Below are 18,074 nucleotides of genomic sequence, written 5' to 3' on the forward strand. Positions count from 1 at the left end.
TACAGGGTTATACATTTTTGACGCGTACTGAGACGATGTTATGTTAGAAATCTGCAAAGTTTTACTTGAGCAAAATATTAAACAATAAAACTGTTTAATCCATTTGCGTTTTCTGGCTGCATGGGCATCTTACGCCACTTCACATTAAAGTAAATGCACGTCGTCACTTTTTTTTTATTCAATGGCAGCTGACTGCTTATTATTGGTGGAAGACAGAATTCAGCTGAATAAAATTGAGGAATTCTCCACTGATGCATGTCGAAAGAGTAACTCACCAGTGTACTCTCCATCAATATTTAGACATTATTAAAGAAACAGCATATTTGTTAGTCAGTTTTGTATATTTAGGTTATATCTCTAGTTATATTTTAGTCTTAATTTCTAAAGTTTGTAGGTATTCACCAATGAGATTTCTGACACCAACCAGTGTGCAATTTTCATTAATTAAGATGTTAAAATCTATGGATTATCGAGTAGGCATTATTTATAGAGAGAAAACAAAACATTTCAAATATATATATAACATTTTATTGGAGATACATTGAGGGGGTGAATGAGATCTAAATATGTTTCTGATTTGGGTTAACTCTTTAAACTAAGCATCTCTAGGGAGATAATCCAAAATTAAAATGATTTGTATCTATGCAGAAATAAAGAGGGTCCACTTCCAAAACCACTGCCTTGACATTTAGAACATTTCACTTCTTAATATTGTCCATGTTTAACCATCCCAATTCTTTCTGCAGCTATCTTAAATGTTGAGTCAAAGTCTAAATCAGCCCTCCTCCTCCGACACTCTTTTTAGAAACTGATAACTTTGGTCAAATCTGAAACATTGGGAGTGAGCTGCGACCCGCCTTTTTCATGAGAATGTAGTTCCAGTGTCTCTGCTGATCTTAAAATCCTTGTTGAGTTACTAGTGTTACTGCTAACTGGTCCATCTGCAAATATGATACTTTCTGCTTGGTAAAATTACTCCAAGCTCTTGATTAAGCAGAGCAAAATTACTTTGCCAGTTTTTACAAGTATGGAGATGCTTTGAATCGTCACTTTTTTCTGAGGAGAGATGATGATAAAAATCCTGCATTGAAAAGTGACAGAAATTCAGATCCTTGGTGGAGGTGGCAATGGAGGAGGATTTGTTTGACGTTATTTGATGACATCAATCAGTTGGAGGGGGATCCTGAGGTTCCCGATTGACTAAGTCGAGAAAAGAAAGAAGAGAACAGACTTATGCTTATCTTAATAGCATGGCAATCTAACCATATTTCATACACATCAATTCTAATATAAAAATAAAGTGCAATCAAATATGTTTCGCTCTTTATAAACAGAGAACATGTACTCTTGTGAAAATATAAATGCCCAGTTCTAGATATAATACAACACCCAAACATGCATTTTTCATGCAAGAACATTTTCAGATATTTATCTTAATTCTATCTTCCATTTTTCGTATGGTTAGCATAATTAATGATAATAATATAGCAAGGAATACTTGTCAAATAGGTGATGTTGAACTTTCAGGCTTTGACAACACATATGTTTGGATAACAGCAGACTAATAGCGCATGACTCCTACGACAGGTCTGACTTGTAAATTGTGTTATTTTTGAGAAATATGGAGAATGCGGCAAGTTCTCCTAAATCCCTTGTAAGCTACTTAAGAACAAATCTGTTTGTACGAGAGTACAATTGTCTTTCAGAACATAAATGGCAAATATATGCTGTTGAGCGTAAGCAGAATTCAATTTAAATTTCAACATAAACATTTGTGTATATACCTTCCTCTCGTGCCTTCATACGGGCGACAAAGTTGTAGCTCTTGTTCCTGCGATAGTTCTCATATGGGTCGTCCAGTGACACCCCCACACCTTTAAATTGGTCCCACTTATCCCTGACGTCTCCTCCTTTGATAGGGTCCTGGATGCCCTGTTCTTTGGCCCCCAAACCACCTGAACCACTCCAGCCTACAGAATACATAAGAACAGCTAGAATTCAGTACATACATTTATGGGGTTGATTTTACCATGCTGTTAAGTTCCCAAAGCCAGCCTTTAGGTTTCAGGACAGAATCAAACCATTCTAAAGCATACCCATCTTCATTAGCAGCTGGTGGCCCTTGTTCTCTTCCCCTAGCCTGTTATCTGCACATGGTTTGGTGGGAGGGGCAGCCACCACTGACGATGAGCTGTTGAGAGCAGGAGACGTGGTCATCTGCACTTCAGTCAGCAGAGGAAGACACTTTCAGGAAAACATCTTGACGAAGAACAGCAAAGGGGACTTACACAGGAGAAGAGCTCTGGACTTTGGGACCATGGCGTCTCTTTGCAGGCGAATGTGAATGTGATCTGGATCTGGAGCGAGAGCGACTCCGAGAAGATCTGGATCCACTTCTGGACCTAATAAGAGGTAGGTTAAGCATGGCCATAAGAAAAATACATATATATATATATATATACACACACACACACACACATATGTACACATACATATATATATATGTATATACATACATAATGTGTGTGTGTGTGTGTGTGTGTGTTTATAAACCTGGATCGCGAGTAGGAGCGAGAGCGGCTGCGGGAGTGGGAGCGGGATGAGCGAGACTGGGACCTGGAGGACTTTGAGGAGCGAGAGCTCGAGCGAGATGAAGATCTCCCTCTGCTGCGAGATTGACTGCTAGAGCGACTCCCTCCACGACCGCTGGAAGGAGGTGTGGACAGAGGGTGGGGAAAAGAGAGGATTAAATCATTGATTAGGTGGGCCCTTATTTCAGCAACAGTGACAAAGGATGTGGAAGGTAGGAACAAATCCAAACTTTGATCACAATGAACACAGACAGCAATTTGAAAGCTCATTTCAACAGACAAATGCAAAGTCAAAACAATAGAAACAAATATGAGAAAGAGAAGGAAGCTCACCTGTTGCGTTTCTCCTGGCCCTTTTTTCTCCTGGCTCTCATTTTGGCCCTGAAGAACTCATACAGGCCGTTCTGCTCCCAGCCTTCACTGGTGGAGACACAAACCACAGCCAGCTGTAGACTATGGACTACAGCAACGTCTAACAGAAGATATCAGCGCTACACAGATGCCACATGTGGGAACTACTGAAAATCATCGGACTTCATGGTGCGTCATTGCTATCAACTGATGTATTGTGTACATTTTCACAGCCACTTTATAATTAAATCATAAAATACAAACACATCGCTGAGAAAATACGGATTTCGGATTGGACATAACTAATACATGCACTGGAACTACAGACTGAAGAACTTTAGATCTGGTTCAATGTTGATCAAGTCTGTCACTTACAAATCAACAAGGTGTTTTACTGCAGTCACGGGATAACATTCCTCATCCACTCCGACATCAAACCATTAATTGAACCTGCCATCTCCTCGCCCCTCCCCACAGACTCTAGGATGGGTCAGCTCTTTCAGAGACAGAAAATCAGGAAAGCACTAAATCCTGCCTCAACTGTGACACTGCAGGGAAATATGTAGGTATTCCGTATGTGGACTTGGCATCCAACACCATCATCCCAGACATCCTAAACTCCAATCTCACTCTAAGACTTGAGGCAGCAGGTGAGCCTGGGGAAAATCACATCCAGCATCTGGACGATCAGCAGTGGCATCCCCAAGGGATGTGTGCTCGCTCCTCTCCTCGACACCAACATCTGCACCCTAGAGACCCTTCTGTTGAACCTCTGAAATGTTCAGATTGCACAACAGTCTCTTTTGAACAGCTGGTCTTCTGGTGTGGTCAACAACCTGGAGCTGAATAATCTTAAAACTGTGGCGATGACAATGAACTTAAGGGGGAGCCCCCCTATCACCACACTAAAAAACTCTCTAGTCTAGTGGACTTCCTACATAGACACCATCAGGAAAAAGGTCTAATCTAGTTTTACACTGCAATAATCCATTCCAATCTCTGCATATCCATGACTGTGTGGTCAGGACTGCAGAGAAAATCACTGGCAACAGCCTGCCCACCAACTGGGACTTGTACACCTTCACAGTCAGAAAGGTGGCTGGTAACATCCCTGCAGACTAGCAGTGTTATGATACTCCAAAACCATGATTCGAGTTTACCTTTGATTTAACGGTCATGATTCAATTAGATTTTAAAAAATTGACATTGACGTAGTGTGTGAGTACCTGTTCCTAGGCCGATCATGGGATGGAGGGCTGTAGAAAGCTTCCACAGCAGCAAGCAGGCGATCACTAGGTGGCATGGGAGGTGGCAGCCGGATGTCTTTAGGGTCCAGAGGTTTATAATCATAGTCCTCAAGCTGAGCAATGGACATATAACAAGGAGGATCATGAGATATGAACGTTTTAATGTTGTAGGTAAATTAGTCTAATGAGTCAATTCTAAAATAGAGTGGATCAGTCTTTTCCATTTATAAAATTCCAGCACTATGGCAATTTGGATTGACCTTTTCCATTATGAAAATCCATTTAGCTATTCAGACTAGTCTGTAATTTACTTCCACTGTGCTGTCTTGGACCTTGACCGTTCTGTAAGCCACTGTGACAGTTCTTAATCAGACTGTTATTTTCTCCAATTCAATCATGATGGCTTTCTTCTTTTATCTTGGAGCTGAACACGTTTTCGTGTACATCTCAGAAGCGTGGTTTGTTCCTCTCGGTCATTGTCAAGTATCTCCATTCTGTAAACCTTTAGACTGTCTGCCTGAATGAACACCATTAGAACATTTGTTTCATGTTCTAACGTGAAAAAGACATTGAAAAAAATTACGAACCCTAACATAATGACGATGGGCGCAGGCCCCACACTTTTGAGAACTACTGCTCTAATCAGAAGATGGTGACGTACTTTGACTAGCGGAGCCATGAGACCAGCTGGCAGGTCAAAGTAGGGTACATTAGGCACCAGACTGGGGTCATCTTGCACTGGCTGCTGACGATGACGCATTTGGGGTGAGTGGCCATTGAATCCATGTGGGGGTTGCGAAAACTCTGGGTGCTGGCTTCCACCCCAGGGAGGATGATCAGCCCCCATACCTGGGGGAGGGAGCCTCTGACTGGGATGGTGGTGGGGAGGACCTGGCATTTCTGGCAAATGGAGGTGGATATTGTTAAAATACATTAGATGAGTAAATTAATACAATTACAGGTCCAAAAAAAGTAGTTGTGGGAGGCTTCCTGCCTCTGCACTTACCTGCAGGATAATCTCCTTGAGCATAGTCAAAGTGGTGTGGGGTGTACGGTGGCCTGTCATAGTGGTGTCTGGGAGGAAAGTCATCCTGCATAAAGCGTGGCGGAAACCGTCCGAAACTATGAGGTGGTGGGGGCTGGTTGAAAGGAGGTGGCTGCTGGTGAGGAGGGAAGGGCCCTCTGAAATGGGGAGGTCTCTATAGAAATGCAAGTTGGACACACAGGATACCGTCATTCATGTCAATGACCGCCAAAATCTTTGACGCAACCGAAAAGTGCACCATGGATAGACTGTATTTAAATGTTGAGAATACAATGCAAAACAATCAAAATAAAATCAATAATAAATCTAATAAATCAAAGCAAAGCCAATCAAATGACAATGATCATCGACCACATGCCTGCATGCGTGGAGGAAATGGGGGCTCCCTCTGGCCCCATGGAGGCTGGTCGGGTTGGTTCCCCCATGGCGGCTGCTGGTCGTACGAGTTCCAAGATGGAGGGCCTTGGTCAGATCCACCAGGACCGCTCCAGGGACCTCCTTCTCTGGGTGGACCTCCACTCCAATTTCCCGGGTCCCTCTGCTCATTCCACATCCCCTCATGGCTGTTCCAAGGAGGGCAGGGAGGGGGAGGCTGGTTTGGATCAAAGGGAGGCTAGGGAAGGACAAGTATGAAAAAGGGCCTGAATCATCTGCTGCCTGAGGTCACACATACACCGCTCAAACCAAAAGCAAGGAATTCGGAAGGCAAGGCAAGCACTATCACAAGAGGGTGGGACCCAGGCGCAGCCAGTGGGTGGGACATGCTGCAAATACAAGGGGCGGGGATAGAACCACTGTTAGGGACTGTATCCACCACCGAGGCAGAATCTGCTGCAGACAAAGAGATAGAGTGCTGCCTCCTAAATGTTGATGATTTTAATCATCATCAGTCGAGAAGCTCCCCCAGCCGACTTGCATTTTGTCTGTGGAATCACTGTTAATTTAGTTTAGCTGTAACATTGTACAGAGAGGAACACAGGATAACAGCATGGCAGGCTATACGTTACTGTATAGAACTGTGATAGAAAACAAGATGGAAATGTGGGGATGCATGACCATTTCCCTCAAGCGCTCTGCTGCGCTCCACGCCGCTGAATGTTGCGTTTTGAACCAGACTTAGGTACAACCTCTACTAGTTTAGTTTGACCCTTAGGCTGACTGTTCTCAGCAGCTATGCAAAAGTGACACTCGGTGGTATGCAATGCTTTTATGACTGAACTTTGACCAGGACAAACACTTTTTGTCTTTGAAATTATATCTTTATATTTCAGATTAACAAAGTGATTCAAACATACAGCTGTCCTGCAGGTGTGCTGGCCTGTATTGTAACTGTACAAATATCATAAATAGCATTACAACTGGTAGTGCAATACAACTTACCTACTCTTATGATTATTATGCAGTTTCATGATTGGTGGAAAACACTTGCAGGATTCAGAAAGAAAAGCCTGTTAAATTAATTGTCAGGCAAGCAAAAATGTAACTCAAAGAGCTTGAAGCGGAAGGTTGACATGCAAAAATGCAGTCACTGTTGTCAGTGGACTCGTCAATAACCAAGCACATTAGACATCACATCACACACATTGTAGAACTGGCTGTGGAGGTAACCGATTTGAAACGGCTAGGTTGGGTTGTTTTATTCTTTGTGGAACATGAAACTGAGTGTTGACTTTGCCATGATCTACTTTTTCTATTTTTCTTTGAGCACAAGCCCCTGCCAACTAAATCAATGTAAATGTGTGCGATGGATAGAGAGGATAAACCACCGCCTTTCTGTCTGTTCTGCATCACATTTTAAGTTAACCCCCCCCCCCCCCCACACACACACACACACACACATACTCACCCACACACACACACACACACACTTACTGGCTGGTTGGGGTTCCAGGGGCCCAAGTGTTGAGTTTCATACCACGCAGGCTTGTTAGAGGTGATATCTGAAGGTCCACTGGGGTTGCTCGGGTCCTGGGGCCTGGATGAAGCCCCATCAAACTCCCCTGGAAGAAGTACTGACATGGTAGGCTTCACATCCCCTGCACACACACACCAACACATTACAGCACAAAGATACATGTACCTGCCATTGTAGAGCTGATCACGAACCAGCAAAACCTTTTAACAAGATACAAAAACACTTCCAGAAAACTGTTAGAAGTAACTTGATGTAATGGAAACAAATTGCCTATGTGTGTACATGCGTGCGTAAGTGAGTGCACGTGTGTTCTCTCACCAGCTTTTGTGGTCATAGGCATGGCCTTTTCATGCTCAGCTACGGGAGCTAGCTGCGCTACAGGGGCCAGCTGCGGCTGCTGCTGCTGTTTCAGGCTGGCAATAAACTCTTCGTGCTGGGTATCCAAAGCCTGGCTCTGCTGCTGGAAGGCCAGCTGGATTGGTTGCACCACCGCAGCATACTCTGTTATCAAAGACGCCTGAGAGAGAGAGAGAGAGAGAGAGAGAGAGAGAGAGAGAGAGAGATTTAGATCTGAATTATCAAGTTAGAAAACTGGTAAGGTTATTATTGTAGCAAATTGTAATATTCATGTGGATGTTGATAACGATTGCCTATGTGCTGCATTCATCTCATTGTTGGACTTGATTGGCTTCTGTCAGAGTACAGAAACCCACTCACAGCTTTGGCCACACCCTCGACCGTGTTCTTACATATGACGTTGACATTGAGCATTTGAAGGTCTTCCCACAGAACCCTCTTCTGTCACCGGAGTGTACAGTGTAAAAAAGTATCAAGTGTAAAAAAGTTTCTACACCAGATGTCTACGGGACGGGAGAATAATGGCAAAGCTATTGTCCCTGATGAACCACACCTCCCACCCCATGCATGACACTCTCGCAGCTCTGCACAGCTCCTTCAGCCACCGGCTGATTCATCCCCGGTGTCTTGACCAGATGATACTCAATTATATCTATCGATCAAACCAGAAGAGACATAAAAACATGGATGACCTGCAACTTCGTGATGTTAAACTCAGAAAAAACTGAAGTTATTTTACAATTATCTAATTGGTCCATTATTATAGATGGTGATGTGGTTTCTGTAGATGGCATTGCCCTGCCATCCAACACCACTGTGAAGAATCTAGGCATTATCTTTGATCAAAACGTGTCCATTAACTCCCATGTGAAGCAAATTTCAAGGACTGCATTTTTTCAATCATGTAATATTTCAAAAATCAGACACATCTGGTCTCACAAAGATGCAGAAAAATTGGTTCACGCGTTCGTTACTTCGAGACTGGATTACTGCAACTCCTTATTATCAGGCTGCTCTAATAAGTCTCTTAGGTCCCTCCAGTTGATCCAGAATGCTGCAGCTTGTGTACTATAAAAAACTAAGAAAAGAGATCACATTACTCCTGTATTAGCTGCTCTCAATCACTCAATGAGTGGTTATCTGATGGATGCAGTGTACTTTCCTCTTCTGTGACAAGAATGTCTGGATGACGCAATAAGTTGTTTAATTTTCTCATTAACTTCCTTCACACCATATTGCCACTGATTTGAAAAGCAGCACTACAATCTACAACAAGCACTGCTTGCGAAGCACCACTTTGTGATGCTGGCCCAGAGAGCAAGAAAAATGGTGTTGGTGTCAATGCTGTCATGTGACTCATCCCTTAAATCTTACTGGTACCCAAACTACAAACAGACAGACAGACAGAGAGAGAGAAAATGCTGGAGCAATGTCCTTGCTTATGGCACCACACTATCAGAATGCTGATATGAAATGATTGAATCAGGTCAAGAATTTTAAATAATGAATTACATTGCTACTGCTGTGTCATACTGTAAAATTACACACAGCCCCTCTCTCAAATCAGACGTATCAGATTACTCTTATATGGAATCTAAAGAATCTCCGAGTTATCTTCTATCAGGATTTGTCCTTCAACCCCAACGTAAAAAGAAATCTCAAGGACACCTAAGAAACATTAAAAAAATCAGGCACGATGCAGAAAAATGTGTTCATGTTACTTCTAGACTAGTCTACTGCAATTCCTTACTATCGGGCTGCTCTAATAAGTCTCTTAGATCTCTCCAGTTTATCCAGAATGCTGCAGCATGTGTACTAACTATACAATGTACTCCGATATTACTTTCTTTGAACTGGCTCCCAGTAGGATCAAGAGGCGCAATATCTGGACCGTGCTGGCTTTGCCCAGGCAAGAGCCTTACATTGTGTTGCACTCACTTGGTACTGGCCAAGGCCCAGGGCTGGATTCTGGAGCTGCTGAATAGTCTCCTCATCAAAGTACCCATTCTTCTCCCACAGCTGCAACAACTGGAAAGGAAGTGGGTGGGTATAATCAGAGAAAGCCAACTGTAGACTCAGTGATAACAATTTAACTATAAGGACGTTTCATGTGAAAGGTTGACACTGTCCAATTAAACACAAGACACACTCCAATCAATGGAACTGTCATGCTGCTACTTATTTCAATATACTCATACACCACTACCAAATTAACTGATCTGACTATTATTTTATAGTGTTATATTATAATTATTCTGGAAAAACGGGAGAGTAGTAGCCCATGATGTTAATGTTACTACTTAGATTAGTCGTACTTTAATCTGAGAAGAGGTAGAGATGTTGAAAGTGTGTTTACCCGAGTTATCTTCTGCTGCTTCTCTTCCTCTACGGCCAGAAAGCTGGTGCAGTAGATGGGAACCACAACTTTCTGCAGTGCCGCCAGCAAATCCTTCTGCTGCTTCCGTTGACTGTGAAGACACATTTCAACACACGTTACAAAGTGGAATATAATGAAAGCTATTGAGCAATTTTCTTCACACTAAATCGTTTTTTAATTCCCAAATAAGCTCATTTATACAAGATTTGTTTTAGTACCAGATCAAGACTGTAACTAATCGCTATCATCATTATTGGTTTGAGATGCACGGATTGACCGGCTGCTAGACAGTTTTCAGCTGCTCAGCCATGACCAGTGGCTGACCAGTCACATTAATGTTTTCGTGCAGTATAATAGTTCAAGTCAGCATTAGGAAGCAAAGACCCTCATATCATAACCTTGCTGTCAATAATATTTCTTAGAAAGAAAAAGGGAATCAGTTTCCCAGAGCACGAGCTGCTCCCTAAAAATGTCACTGCAAAACTTAGTTATTCAGTTTGGAATTATATAAAAAAGGGAATGCTGCAAATCGGTAAATTTGCTTCAAACCCACCCACCACACAGAAGGACTGTTCAGACCCACCACACAGGACAGCCAAGACCGGTATCTGAACCCCTCTTGCTGTGAGGAGACAGTGCTAGACTACACCACCGTGCAGCCTACATTCCATTTTATGAAATATAATGTAAAAAGTGAATTAAACAGGAACGGGTAAGCAATACCCAAAATGCATGCTTGACCAATGTTTGATAAACACAGTAAGTGGTCTTAATACTTGTATCATCATGATTATGTTATTGAAAGTATTATTACCTTCGCAGAATGCGGAAGGTTATGTTTTGATCGCTGTGTATTTATTTGTATGTGTGTGTGCTTGTGTGTTATTCGCATAACTCAAAAAGTATTAAACCGAATCGCATGAAATTTGGTGGGATGATTGGTTATTATCCGGGGACCATTTGATTAGATTTTGGGATCGATCGGGTCAAAGTCATGAAAAGGTACCAAAAAAGTGGCTACGGCGAAGATATGCGCTCTACCGAGTGCCCGTTCTAGTTAGGGCTATGTAACAATCCAAAAAGTGTAGGAGTAAAGTAAATCTATTTTAGTTTGCATACCAGTGATGGAGAACATCATTGGTTAAATAGATGAGATGTAGGCGGAGCTCAAAATGCGCTCCATCAGCAGTGATGCGGTTGCGAAGATGTGATGTCATCAGTTCACAGTGCTGTGGAGTCTTGGCATTGTTGAACATCCAGTTCTTACCAGCCTGACAGGGAAACAACATGCGTGAGATATAAATATTATTGGAAACAGTATTTTAGGAATCTACGAACATAAGCGTCCTTAAAAGAATCTCAGTTACGGCATGCTTACAGAGATGGCGTCTTTGGTGCAGGTGTCTATAATGGGCTGCAGCAGGTTGTCAAACTCTGTGATGTCCAACTGACTTTCTAAAAGCATTTTCTGGGTCTGCTGCTCCATAGCCAGAGCTATGGCTGCAGTCACTTGTTCCTTTAGAGGGGGAAAAAGCATCAGAAAATGATATCAACCATTGTTCTTCAGCCTGCCACTGCATGTCATGAAGTGGAACAGGAGCTAACAAGTAGGATATAAAATAGTAAAAGATGCCAAACAAAAGTTGTTTATTGTCAAAGAAGACCAGCCGCTGTGGCTTAGGAGTTGGAACCAGATCCAAGAATCACAAGGCTGTTCTTGATCATTGAACCCCAAAATGCATCCAATAGGCAGGCTTTTTGTTCGTGGTCTGTATCCCTCCAGTTATGTGGTATATTGTCATTTTGAAATAAATCACAGCTGATTCATTAAGTACTCATCTTTTCCCAAACTTCCAGCTTTGTTACTCAGTAATATTCATACAGAAGTAATATTATCATAGGTACCTGTTAGTTCAAATAATTCTACCTGGAGAAAGTTATTTTTAATTTCCAAGATTGTTACCCCCTTATTTAAAAGAATAGTGTGTAAGATTTAGTGGCATCTCGAGCTGTGTTGCAGATTGCAACCAACTACATATCTCTTTCTAAGTGTGTTGGAGAACTATGGTGACCTTTATTTAGGCAGAGATAGTTATTTATCTTTGGGATTTTAGTAAAACTAGAATCTATTCTTATCAATACTCTGCTCTTCTAAATGAATAAATAATTGATTTAAAAAAACACATGGAATAAAAAATAAAAGCATGTATTCACACTTTGGAATTCATTTATATCCTAAATATAAGTAATAATTGTTTATAGAGCAGCAAAAAGTAATATTTCAGCAGCAAAGTCAATAAAGCTTTTAATATCTCACTGGAAACAAATTGTTCATAAAATAACATTTGAGTGGCATTTATAAAGACACAGACATCAAGTAATTCCTCCTGTTCCTCTCACAGCCTCTGCTTCGATTGTGTGTGTGTGTTTGTGTATGTGTGAGTGTCTGTGTGCGCATGCATGCAGGCGTGTGTAGTTGGAGGTCAGCCCGACAGAGCATAGGAAATGTCTGCTGCAGGGCGACAATAAATTACACCACTACATTAAGGGGGGGAAAACCACCAGTTAAATTGGGGCTTATTAATACTCTGATCGTTAATAATTGAGCACCAGGACCCTTTTATTACTGAGTTTTGGTAACCAATCCCCATCTTCAGCTAATGTAAAATTGTGAAAGTCTCTCTAGAGCCAGTGTTCAGTTTTATCTGTTCTGGGCTTCATGGAAGATAACCTTCTCCCCATGTAGATATAAATGGCTTTTCTAAGCTAACGAAAACACTACATTTCTTGGTTTCAGGTGAATATGAACATATATAAACAATTCATCATATTCTTTTTCTGCCCATTCATTACCCTAAATGTTACTGTTCCTTTAACACTGTGTTCCCTTTTTCCTGTTGTCAGTGTACCGCTACATCGGCAGTGAGAAAAGAATTCACCATAAATTATAAAGAATTGCACTGTCTATTGCAGAGTGTATGCAATACCAAATGTACCTAACAAAAATAATATATCTTGACACTGCAAAAATCTCTTAGTTGGCCTCTGGTTACTAGCACTTCTTAAAGGAGCTCTTAAGTAAAAAACAAACAAAAAGGAAACGGAGGATCTACACTGCCAGATTTATTCATTTCTTTCTTGCTCTATACCTGTCTGAGTGTGTGCAGATGCTGCTCTTGCTGCTGCAAATTCCATTGGCTCTGTTGGATGAGCTCATCTAAAGACGGCGCTGCAGGCGAAGGAATCGGGGGCGGCGCAGTCATCGACATCGATGGAGTAGGGATGTCAACGACGTCTTTGGCGCCTGGATTGTACATTTCTAGAAAAAAACACCCGCAGGAAACATGAAAATGTGAAGTCTGGTAAAGCTCTGATTTTGGTGTTTAGGCTGGGAGGGTTGATATTGTGCCACGGCTAATGTGATGCAGATGCCCAAGAGGATGCAGTCCATAAATCATACACATTTACACAAAAGTATAAAAATCAAAGTGACAACTAATCACTTAAATAAAATGTATCGGCTTACATGATGAAACATTTTAAGTACAAGCAGAAGAGTGAACAAAATTTAAATAACATTTGCACAATGTGGAAATATTTTAAAACCAATACAACTATTTGATATTAGAGAGAATCCCTGGCCTAAAAATCAAGATGAAAGTAAAAAATGCTTTATCATCTATTCTTGCTCATAATTCTAACCAGGGATGTGCTGAGCCGATAAATAGATCATTTATCATACCAGTCACATAGAAACTGTCAATGTTTAAGGATTTGTTAAATGTCATTCATTAAGGGTATGAAAGCTGTCCAAAATACCGCACTGCATTCAGTTACGCAGCATATACTGTATGGTAAGGTGTTGAGACTTCACAGTGAGCTTGACATAAGATATATTCTGACCTATCACTTTTTTTAAGTCTCATGAAATCCATTAATTCCACACCGTGTGATTTGGTCAACATGTATTGTTACTTTATCATTCTTTTGTGATGGTGAATAGTGGTTTATAAACTTTATCTGGACAGTTTAACCAAGAACAAATTATTCAGATACAACTGAACACTAAAAGCATGCAGATCTTGTACTACACATGTCCTGAATCATAAGAAAAAGCATTCCGAGACAAACAGATTGAACAAGTCAAGTAATTGAGCACTGTACAATGAAGCCAGTTCAACATCCAAGATATCGCTCGGTTATCTGGTTTGGCCATCAACTCAGAATATCAACCTAGGGTTTCGCAATCTGGTTCTGAGCGTGTTCACAAGAGGAGTTTGCAGCATTGATCGCCATGGTTACTTATGCTGAACACCTAACCTGCTGTTGATGTTTAAGATTAAGATTAAGAGATACATTTGGATAAAAGCACCCCCTACTGACTATTCAAAATTTGGTTTATGGATCTTTAGATAATATTACACAAATACAAAGTAAAAGTCAGAATCCAGACTAAAAACTGTTTAAACAGACACCCCAAAAAGGACTGCTGACAATAAATCACTGCCTGTGTGAATGTGTAAATTAATAGATGTATAACCTCACCACTTCATCTAGCGCCCGATAGCTCCAAATATAACAAGTAAATGTATTCTATTGGCGTGGAACAATATTTGCGCCTTATTTTTTTAGCTGCATCCCTAGAGGTGTAAAACAGACTTAGGAGCAAATAGAATGACAATTACCAGTTAAATATGTTGCTCGTACGCTTCTTGAACCGTGTTTTAAAGTGTGACATTTCAGAGTTGTGTTACAGTCACAGATTGGATGCAGAGTTACTTTTCTCAGTTTTTAATTATGTTTTTATAATTTTTTATTTGCCCTCAACTCCCGTTCCACACTGGAAATGGTTTGCAGCTGAAAGAATAAAAACACATCTAAGGAGCACAATAATTTAATAGAATACACACAAGTATTTATTTAACCAGATTGAGAAACCCTAGTTTGATTCACCAAGTCCATAACCTACTTTGTGGGGCCGCTTTGCGAGATGGCGATTGATCTGAAACCCTCAAAATGGAGGATTAAGCTGAATTTGATCAGCACCATCAACAAAATATAGTCTACTTTAAAACAATAGAGCACACTTAAAAAGAAAAAGACATACAAGAAAAAATGTAACTGAAAACAAGAAGCTTTCCAACTGAAATTTGAATTTGTTTGACGAATCTGGTTTCCAATAAATACCTTCAGATGTATACTCCTCCCCATCCTGGGTAGAAGGATCTAAGTGAGAAAAAGCAAATGGTAATACAGTAGTGCATATCGTGGTATTACATGACTGATAGAAGAACTCCATGCAACCCTGCTCAACATTGTGCTATTATCTATGAATCAGACAGTGACAAAAAAGTAATATAAATTCAGTAAGACGCTTCGACTTTCTCTACTTCAGCAAGACGGGGCAATAAAAGTCTAATGAGTAAGTACGTAATACTACAGTTAAATAACTTTGCTGATAATTAGAGATTGGTTTTACAGTTTTTAAGTACTGGCAGAAACAAAACAGTATATTGCATATTTGGATTCTGCCACTAATTTTGTGGGAAATGTTGTTCTGGTTAGTCGAATATTTCAGATCAGCATAAACAGAACATGTACAGCTTTCACATTAGTCAAACAAGAAAACTGTGTTGGGCAGGTTTCGGAGCACATCAAGCATTCAGCATCAGTGGGAATTACAAATAGCAATACCAAAGAAGTGCATTGCAAATAAGAGGCCGAGATCAAAACATTAAAGTTGCATATCTAGCCTAACTATGGTTTCAAATAAAGAGCAAATTCAAAGATCTATTTAGTTTAGAACTGGTGAGCTCCACATGGCTTAGCTGCGAAAATATGGACCAGAAGATGAAGGCAGCTTATAGTTTTACTGCGAATCCACTGTAAAACACAGCTGATATGGCAGCAAACAAAGTATGACTTCTGCTAGAAGTAAGCTTGATGAAAGAGGTAGGTGTAAGGAGGTACAATATTTGCATGATAGGCGTTGTATGATTATAAAACCATAAGACACAACTACTTGAAAAACAGAACACCCATTAGGAATATAATGTTGTTCAATCAGTAGTTTACCTTATTTGTAAAATATGTTCCAATTGGATTATGTCCCCTAAATGCAAGTTCCCATGTTTTAATTCCATAACATAAATGACGTGTTTAGCACTTATTGGCCTATATGACTGCATAAGAGGGTCGTGGGTTTGATCCTTGGCCCCTGCAGTCTACAAGTCCAAGTGACCTTGAACAACAAACTGAACCTCAAATTGCACCAGATGACTGTGCCATCTGCCACCAGTATACAAGTGAATGCAAGCTTTGAGTTGTGCAGTCTATTTGGCATTTAAAACTGAAAGTATTGAACACCAAACACTCAAACATTACAAAAATATCTAGGTGCAAATTGTGGTTTTATCGTGGACTGTTCTTTTAACCCTTGTGTTGCCTTAGGGTCATTTTGACCCGAATCAATATTACACCCTCCCCCCGCCTTTGGGTCATTTTGACCCGATTCAATGTTTCACCCTCCTGTTACCTTTATATTTACTAACATATTTTACCCTTTGGGTTCAATTTGACGCCAGCAATTAAAACCTCCAGAAAATTATTAGAATTAATATTGTTTTCCAAGTTTAAGCGTGAGGCACTTTATGTTTGTTCGTTGACTACCGAAAGAACACCGACATTAAACATTGAATGGGGTCAAATTAATCCTAAGGCGGGGGGAGGGTGTAATATTGAGTCGGGTCAAAATGACCCTAAGGCAACACAAGGGTTAACTACATACGCTGCTGGTGCTCCATAGTAAGCTTGCACTTGTAGTAGCTGAAGTATTCTCCCCCAAAGAGGAAGGAGAACTTAGGGTTGTCCTTCTGTTTCTCCATCGTCATCTTTTCAAACTCTGGCCCGTTCCGAGCGACAAACTGGGCCAGCTTGTCAATGACATTCCTCAGTTCTTGATCTGCAACAGAAAAAAAAGAAGAGGGAACAAATACAGTCAGAGCTGATGCAGTGGCTGATCAGTCCTAAAGTCGTGACAAACAAACAAAGCAAAAAGACAGCAAAAAATGACCATCACTTGTGCTTTTCTGACAACATTCTACCAATCTGAATCAATGAAGAATTCCAACTACTTCAAAATAAAAGTACTCAGTTTCCGATGTGACGCTTAGTTTAACTAGCTTCTGGGTTTTCAAATTGTGTTCAGAAACACTGAATGGGCTCGAACCATTATTGTGAAAATGGAGCTTTAACATATGAACATTTCATCTGATCTTGTGCTTGTAAACACCCAAAATACATGTTAAAGATGCACACATTTGGACACGCATCTAACTATTTCAATGATACGAGAGTTTCCATTGACAAATAGTCTGCACTGGAACTCCATGCGTTTTAGACCGCTTTACTGACTGAAGGATGCGCGCCCACCGTGGCACATTTACGTAGCGCTACACATTAAAAAATGAAAAGTAAAACTTGAACAACTCGCTTTAGTTAAATGGATGTACCCGTGCAAGTTAGCTTACGTTAACTTTAAAAAAACTAACGTTAGCGTAATGAACGCTTAACCTAGCTAACGCTAGCTGATCTGCTACAATTATAAAGTATATCATTGTTCATCCTCCACCTGTTCATTGGTGCACAAATTAACGTTACAAACACATTTCTTAGAATTGCATGTAGCTAGCTACTGACGTTAGAAAGTTGGCCGAAAGGCTAAACGCAGCGGAATCGTATTGTGTTGAAGAACGTTAGCTCCAGGTAGCATGGTAGCTAACATTAGCTAACATACAATGGAAATCATATAGTTAGCGTTAACGCTAACGAGCCAGCGTAACGTTACTGCTCACCTTCGGGGGCATTAGGGATATCCATGATCTGTTTCAGTTACAGCACATCCGCTGAACCTTACTAGATCAGACCATTCGCTGTATATTGCACTCATTGATTTATAAAATGGACCAAAAGGACAGCATGTGACATCCTGTGACATAGGCCGGAAACCAGATGTATTTCTTTGGGTAACGTGAACCACCCTACTCTACTTCTGATTGGCTAATACTCGTTGCTCTTCTTCTTCTTTTTGATGTTTTTTGGCGGATGGCATCCAACAAAAGGTGCATTACCGCCACCTACGGCACTGGGGTATGACCAGAGCTTACTATCCCTCAACAAAAAAAAGAATTAA

The 18,074-nt window shown here is 40.8% G+C and overlaps 1 protein-coding gene across 1 annotated transcript; it reads right to left on the bottom strand.

Moving 5' to 3' along the window:
* Positions 1-512: 512 nt before the first annotated feature.
* Positions 513-17,867, bottom strand: cherp (calcium homeostasis endoplasmic reticulum protein). Its single transcript, XM_056414657.1, has 20 exons — positions 17,737-17,867; positions 16,671-16,844; positions 15,071-15,109; positions 13,033-13,202; positions 11,262-11,399; positions 11,003-11,154; positions 9,863-9,974; positions 9,445-9,534; positions 7,468-7,666; positions 7,107-7,270; positions 5,593-5,847; positions 5,196-5,388; positions 4,851-5,089; positions 4,169-4,302; positions 2,925-3,011; positions 2,554-2,706; positions 2,289-2,402; positions 2,097-2,191; positions 1,785-1,970; positions 513-1,200 (listed from the first exon to the last, which is right to left on the bottom strand). Exons 1-20 carry the CDS (start codon positions 17,759-17,761, stop codon positions 1,163-1,165), a joined length of 2,757 nt encoding a protein of 918 aa, XP_056270632.1. The 5' UTR covers positions 17,762-17,867; the 3' UTR covers positions 513-1,162.
* Positions 17,868-18,074: the final 207 nt, after the last annotated feature.

The sequence above is a fragment of the Pseudoliparis swirei genome, chromosome 5, assembly GCF_029220125.1.
Source record: "Pseudoliparis swirei isolate HS2019 ecotype Mariana Trench chromosome 5, NWPU_hadal_v1, whole genome shotgun sequence".
NCBI lineage: Eukaryota > Metazoa > Chordata > Actinopteri > Perciformes > Liparidae > Pseudoliparis > Pseudoliparis swirei.